The sequence below is a fragment of the Eurytemora carolleeae genome, unplaced genomic scaffold, assembly GCF_000591075.1.
Source record: "Eurytemora carolleeae unplaced genomic scaffold, Eaff_2.0 scaffold117, whole genome shotgun sequence".
Taxonomy (NCBI): domain Eukaryota; kingdom Metazoa; phylum Arthropoda; class Copepoda; order Calanoida; family Temoridae; genus Eurytemora; species Eurytemora carolleeae.
This window is the reverse complement of record NW_019396401.1, coordinates 43,567-51,135: the sequence shown is the minus strand read 5'-3', so window position 1 is coordinate 51,135 and position 7,569 is coordinate 43,567. Positions and strand designations below refer to the sequence as shown.

The 7,569-nt window shown below is 33.3% G+C and overlaps 1 protein-coding gene across 1 annotated transcript in view; it reads right to left on the bottom strand.

Annotated features, from left to right (window-relative positions):
• Positions 1-580: 580 nt before the first annotated feature.
• LOC111702517 (H/ACA ribonucleoprotein complex subunit 2-like protein) overlaps positions 581-7,569 on the bottom strand; it is a 9,430-nt gene continuing 2,441 nt past the window's right edge. The window contains exons 3-7 of the mRNA XM_023474236.1: positions 6,577-6,717; positions 5,181-5,250; positions 4,603-4,673; positions 3,443-3,514; positions 581-767 (exon numbers count right to left, since the gene is read on the bottom strand). Of these exons, the coding sequence (XP_023330004.1) occupies positions 717-767; positions 3,443-3,514; positions 4,603-4,673; positions 5,181-5,250; positions 6,577-6,717 (405 nt within the window). The 3' untranslated portion in view covers positions 581-716. The remainder of the gene's footprint in view (positions 768-3,442; positions 3,515-4,602; positions 4,674-5,180; positions 5,251-6,576; positions 6,718-7,569) is intronic.

The window sequence follows — 7,569 nt, the reverse complement described above, 5'->3', positions numbered from 1 at the left end:
AAAACCGGTGTATTTCCGGGATAACAATCCGCACAATTTGAAAAAAAATCCGTACAATTTTAGGGTTACAAAATAAAAAATCCGTACATTTTGGCCACCCTGAAGATAATTTCAACGTTTTATAAATGCTTTAATATAAATCTTTTACCGATATTAATTTAAAGGTCCCCTGGGGTTTAATCTTATCTTTTATTGGAGAAATACGTCACGAACTTAGTATAAGAAACCTACAGGGTAACCACAAAGGATGAAACTTCAGAGACGACCATAAACAACTATCCAGCCTTTTTCTAAATCTTTAGGTTGACTTAATATATTGCCAAATAATCATTAAAAACTATTCTTTTTGACAAAAGACCACATACCACCTTCATATCGTTGAATTTAACTCATTTAACGAATGGATCCGGCTCAAGGAAGCCAAGATGTTGCGGATTCAATGGATCCCAAATTTGAGGACTGGCTAATACTCTTGATATCGATCAATCTGTAAATTAAAAATCAGATATTTTTATAAAAGTTTTTTTGTAAAATAAAAAAAACATATAATAATAAAATGTTTTATAATAAAAGTTGTATGTAAAGAAAAAAAATTTATTCGTGCACTGAGTGCTATGAACATGAATAGTATACAAGGTACTTTATAACAATACAGGGCAAATGCGCTTATGCGTTAAGGATTTCAAAACGCAGTGAACTGAACACATTTACAATCTTCATGCCTCGTGGAGCCCCTTGATCTCCTTGTTCACCTCGTCGTAGAGATCCTGAGGAGTAGACAAATATTTTTAAAGGGACTGTAAGCGTAGTTTCAAGTTACCTACCATTTAAAGAGAGGCATGTCTGATTCACAACGGTACCCTTACATTTGTCCCGGAAACAATAAGGTAGATACCCTCATTTGTATAGCTGAAGATTAAGTGCCGGCCACCGGGATACTCGAGATTACAGTGTACTCTCCGTGTTAGTGTACACTTGCCAGTTTCTTAGCACATAATTTCCTGCTATATAAACAAGAATATCCGTAATAAAACAAAGGTTTAAAGGGTATCGCTGTATATCGGACATGCCCATCTATAAATGAAAGGCCACTTGAAATTACGTTTTAAAAATGAATCTAGCAGTGCTTACTGCTTAGGATCCATTTAATTTTGACGAGGATGAGGATCCTGGATCCGAACTGGAAAAAAATGGATCCGGATCCAGGTTATTTCTTTAAAACTTTTTTAACAATTAATTCAGAAATCATGAAATTTTTTATAATCATTTTTTTTAAGAGTAAAATTTTTGTGTGTGCCACTTTTGGATGATATTTTGCACCTTGGATCCGGATCCGTGGATCCGCATTTTTTGGTGGATACAACGGATCCGTATCCTAATCATTAAAAATTTAATTTTGTTATTTTGAACAAGTTTAAGAAAGTTTTTAATAATTTTTGGTTGATATTTTTCCCCTTGGATCCGGATCCAGGGATCCGCATTTTTTGGTGGATACAACGGATCCGTATCCTAATCATTAAAAATTTAATTTTGTTATTTTGAACAAGTTTAAGAAAGTTTTTAATAATCTTTAACTATAAAAAGAGGGGTGTATACAAATTAGACAAAAAGTAAACAAAAAATTATTTTTGATACTGTTCTTAAAAATTTATTTTTCCCTAAAATCATATATTTTTCCCAATTCAGCAAATCAAACCCTGGAACATGCCTAACTTAAAAAAAAAATCCAAAAAGGGCAAAAAGGGAGGACAAAAAACAAAATACTTTTTCGGGAAAATATTAAATATACACCCAGTAAAAAAAATTTGCATTGCAAAACATATTTTGGTGTCTTTCAAATTAATTGGAGTTATAGTGAACTGCAGTAGGTTTATTTTAAACAACATTTTCGAATCTTTAAGATACACAGGGGCGGATACAGGGGGGGGGGCGGGGGGAAATTCGCCACCCCCTGACCGATTCAGGGAGGGGCGTAGCCCCCCCCTGAGATTTCGAGGCAAAAAAATGTTCCCAATTTGATAAGTGCTATTGTTAACGATAAATTTAGAATTAGAAATTTGTAAGAAACTAGACTTATGTTTTAATATTGTTCATATCTAGCAATGTTCCTTACTCAATACTCATTTATCAAAATTGTAATATTGTTCCTAATTTTCATGCATTTAAGTATAACTAGTAATTTCTTTTTGTTCTTAAATTGCTAATGTTCCTATTACTGTTCCTGTTCCTAATACTGCGTCCGACCCACCTTAAATCCCTGTTCTAATCCTATATTTTTGTTCCTAATTCCTGAACAATCTTTTAATTGTTCCTAAATTCCTGTCCTAATCCTTTATTTTTGTTCCTAATTCCTGAACAATCTTTTTATTGTTCCTATATTCCTGTTCTTATCCTTTAATTTTGTTCCTAAAACTTAAAAATCTAGTTTTTTGGTCTTTAGTCATTAATTTTGACTCTTTTTGAGTCTTTTAAGCAGTGCTTAGGATCCGGATCCGGATCCGCTGGATCCGCATTATTTTGGCTCTCTGGATCCGGATCCGGATCCGCAAAAAAATGCGGATCCACGGATCCGGATCCAAGCACAATTTTATTTTTCAAAATGTGCAAAACAGCGTTATTTTTCCTTAAAAATATCTTATTTTGAATTGTTTAACAGATTTTAAAAATATTCTCAGGGTCTCAGGTTTCTATCTTGCTCAAATCTTAACTCAGACCTCCACCGTGCACCCCCCCCCTTTAATAACTAGAGAGGGGGGGGGGAGAAGTCTCCCTTTTCCCCATTGCAACTAAGCAAATTCAGTCTTCACAAATTAAGGTGTAAGGATGTGTAAGAGTGAGGGGGAAAAGGGAGGGGGCGCACATATGCTAAAAAGATACAGATGCTAAGGAACATCTTGTGTTCCCACTATAAAGAGACTGTTCTCTGCCCTGAAGATATTCAAATCAGACCTAAGGAGTTGCCTGAAGGCAGATATTCCAAACGCCCTCCTTCTACTAAAAGCTAATATGAATTAGACCTGTTTTTTTCATCCAATAAAGTAAAAAAAAATCATTATCATTTTGTGCAAACTAGTAGAAAAATAGTATAAAAAAATGTTAAAATGTTTAAAATTTTTTTTAGGTATGAAAAGATATTTGAACTAAACTAAATTTTTTTTTTGATCAATGACCTGGATCCGGATCCGGATCCGAATCCAGATCCATTTTTTTGAAAAGCGGATCCAGGATCCGGATCCGCATCAAAATTAAATGGATCCTAAGCACTGCTTTTCAGTCAAAAAATTTATTTGCCCCCAGCACGGTTTTTTGTTCTTAATTATTAACTTTTTTGTTCCTAAAAAATCTTGCCCCCCCCCTTAACTTAAATTCTGTATCCGCCCCTGAAGATACAAAACTATCAAATTTTTTTTCTTTAATATGAGAATGGGCCGGTGGGGAATACCTTGTAATCTGCGTGTTCTCGGACTAACATCATCAAACATCCTCTTTTTACTCCCATAGCTGATCCAAGATCCTGTAAAAAGGAATTTTGAAGTATTTACTTTTTCCAGTGCTTAGGATTCAGATCCGTTGGATCCGCTAGTTTTGGCTGCCTGTATCCGGATCCGAAAAAATACGCCGATGCAAGGGCAAAATATCAACCAAAAGCACCAAAAAAATCTTTTGCTTTCAAAACTCAATATTAAATTGTTGAAAAAATAACTCGAAACTTAACTGTTGAAAAAAGAGAGATTATCAAAAGTGTCTCAATTGTAAATAAAGTTGTTGCATAAAATTAGTAAAAATTATTCTTTTGTATTAAAATCAGTAAATCTTTTGATAATGTTCAAAACCTGGATCCGGATTCGGATCCATTTTTTCCAGCGAGTCCAAATTTATGATATTGTACGTTGTCCACAAGTTCACTTTCAAAAATGTGTGTACAGTTAGTTCCTTCTAGAGTATTTTTTTCTTATAAAATATTTTCCCCATCCCAACCTCTTGAAAAATATTTTCCCCATCCCAACCTCTTGAAATATGTTTTCCCCATCCCAACCTCTTGAAAAATATTTTCCCCATCCCAACCTCTTGAAAATTCTCTTCGGGGCATATATTTTCATTCCAAGAATTACCACCTCCCGAGAGTGGTATGCAGAAAAAATGGAACATCAAAAGACTACCTTTTTGTCCTACTTGGATACTTTTACACAAAAAATCATTTATGTTCCCCAAAAAGACATATTTGCAAAAAATCTGCGCAAAAAAGACCTTGAAAATTGCGCTCAGTGCAAACATACCTAGACATTGAGAAAAATCATATTTGAAAACTATCAAAGAATTTCTGTAATGTCGTTTATATATTATATAACATAAGAATATATTACTAGGATATTGTGTATTTTCCCGAAGCGTCGGAAGATTTCGTCTTGTTATGAAGCATCAAAGAAATATTTTTTTCTTAAAACATTTCAAAGTTTGTTGAATTTGTTTTTACATTAAGTGATGCTTGTTTTTCAGAAAAAAAATATCAAATTTAATTAAGTCCACATATAGGCTTAGAAAGCAACGTAATAACACTTCTTTTATAGCTTGAAATAGTAATTGTTTGATAGATGTACTTACTGTTCTGGAGGGTGTATAAACGTATGGTATATCGAGATCTTCACAAACTCCTGGCATATGAATCATCACATCTTAACATAATCAATTAATTATTTCCTTTGGTTTGGATGTACTCAAAAACAAATAAGCATGTTATTACCAATAAAGTTATTAGTAATTAAGTAATTAATTATAATAATAAACATTTTAACATTTTAATTCAAAATATTATTAGATCCTTTTCTGTGAACCCTACATTTTAAATACGGATACGGATAATTCCATTTATTAGTATGGAATTTTCACTTATATTCTTTTATGACGCGACTTGCGGGATATATGCACCCGAGAAAATAACGGGAATTGTCAGAATTTATCCTGGATGGAAAAACAAAGATATCTTTCTCATTGTTGTTCAGGTGACAAATCTAAGGAAACCGCGGTGAACTAGATTGTCGAAGATCACTTGAAATGACGTCTGTTTGAGAGACGAGAAATTCATTATTCGTAAAGTAGAATTAAATATCTAAATATTTTAATTTAAGATATTTGATTAATTTATTTAACAAGATTTAAAATAGTCGTCTGTATTAGATTACCTACGGGAGTGACGTCACCAGCAAATATAACAATTCCTCTTTCTCCTTTTCTGATTCTGCTCTGCACATCCTGGAAATAAAACCATTGGTTTCCGTCCGACAATCCTTGTGATGACATCATTGACTTTATTCAAACCGTCCTGGAACGAAGATCATTGGTTTCAGTCCGACAATCCTGGTTATTAAATCATTGATCATAGTCTGACCGTCTTGGAACAAAGAATAAAGATCATTGGTTTCAGTCCGACAATCCTGGTCATTAAATCATTGATTTGACCGTCCCGGAACAAAGAACATTGGTTTCAGTCCGACAATCCTGCTCCTTAAATCATTTATCTTCGTCTGACGGTCCCGGAACAAAGATCATTGGTTTCAGTACGACAATTCTACATTTCTTCAATATTTACTGTCAACAACACAAGAAAATGATAATGACTGACGTTGTGGGTGCACTGAATTTGTTTTTATTGCTCCATGAGATCAAAACTTAAAGACAGGTTCCGGCTCAGAAAGAAAAGTAAACAATTTGCCTACATAGGAGTTGGGTGTTCCTAAAGTAGTGCCATGAGCCTGACAATCTTACTAAAGACATTATTGACCTAAATATCTTTATTCCAACGATAAAATGGTTGGTCTCAATATCAAACTTGTCCACGAGGTCAAATAATTAAAATATTTTCCTTTTCTAAAAATAAGACACTTACCTGAAAGATTTCCTAGTAAGTTATTAATCTTTCTCTCTTGATAAACCTTCGTAAACTTTATTTCTATTGAACCTCTATTTATACAGTGGCATGTCCGATTCACAGCAGTAGTCTTTTACAGTGTTTGAGATCCTTTTAATTTTGATGCAGTTCCGGATCCTAGATCCGTAATGGAAAAAAACGGATCCGGATCCAAGTCATGCAGATTTCTATATGATTAACTAATTATTTAAACAAAACAGAATTGTCAATGTTCTTCCTGTTTTCGCATATTTTTAAGCTAAAACTTGATGAGCAATTTAGGATCAGGGCCTTTTTGTTTTCTCTTTTTTCAACAGTTGAGATTTGGCTTTTGAATTTCTTTTTTTTGTAGTTTTTGGTTGATATTTTTCCCCTTGGATCCGGATCCAGGAAGATAAAATCTTGCGGATCCGGATCCTACGCACTGCTTATCAAGAATAATGTTAATATCCTCAATGCTGAAAGATGAGTGCCGGAAGACTCGAGATTACAGTGTATACTAGCCGTTTCCAGGCACTTAAGTTTCAACTATAAAAATAAGAATATCCCCGTAATCAATTAGACAAAGGTTTCAAGGTAACCCTTGTAAATATGACATGACACTCTTCAAATAGAGAGATTTATTCTCAATTGAAATTGCGCTTCCAGTTCCTAAATTAAATATTTTTTACCTTAAGGCCACTTCTCACAAAAGTTTTCTGTTTTGATCCTTTCTTGATAAGTTTATAAATCTTCTTGGCAAACTTCTTGCTGGCAATAGGAGTAGCGACCACAGACACGTACTTCAGTTTTTCTTCATAGCTCATCTCATTCTAAACAAGTTAAAGGAATGTACAAGGGTAATTTTAAATGACACTGCATGCAAAGATGGCATTGTCTGATTCCCGACTGTAGCCTTAAAAGCTTTGTCTGATCAAGTATATCAATGTTAATATTTTTAGAATCATTTACAGTTGTGGTTTCTCTACTAAAGTAACTAATGCATTTCTTCTTTTAACATTGCCATCTTTGCATGCAGGGTCACTTGAAAAAACGCTTACAATCCCTTCAATAGATTAGTTCTAAAGTGTAAAACAATTCTGGTTCAGTTTTACTCTTACAAACTTTTAATGAGCAGAAAACAGATTAAAAAAGATTTATATGGATTTTCGTGTATCAGTAATAATAAACATTAGTTAATAGGGATAATGCTTTTCGCAATATACCCTCTATTTCAGCAAAATTTCAATTTTACTTAGTCTGTGATTTAATGACAAAAATGACATATTACTTTTGGCTTATTTGTCTCGAACTATAAACCCTAGATTAGTTTTCAGTAAAACATTAAAACCCACTTTAAAATCTATCTATGGACACAATTAAGAGAATATATTTGAAATGATTCGATACAAAACAAAACTAAAGTAATGAGTTTTAGTAAATAGCAACACAAGTAGATAGATAGATAAGATAGATATATATTTATCATTAAAGTACATAATTTTACATGGATATATTCTTTAAACTAACACTTTAATGACGGGATTTGCCAAGCCAACATTGGCCGTCTTTAATGGCAAACCCGGATGTATAATTGTATGATATAATTTTTAAATCATACAATTGGAGGTGTTTCGTTCAATACTTACGGGAAAGTATTAGGAAGAGAGAGAGAGAGAGAGAGA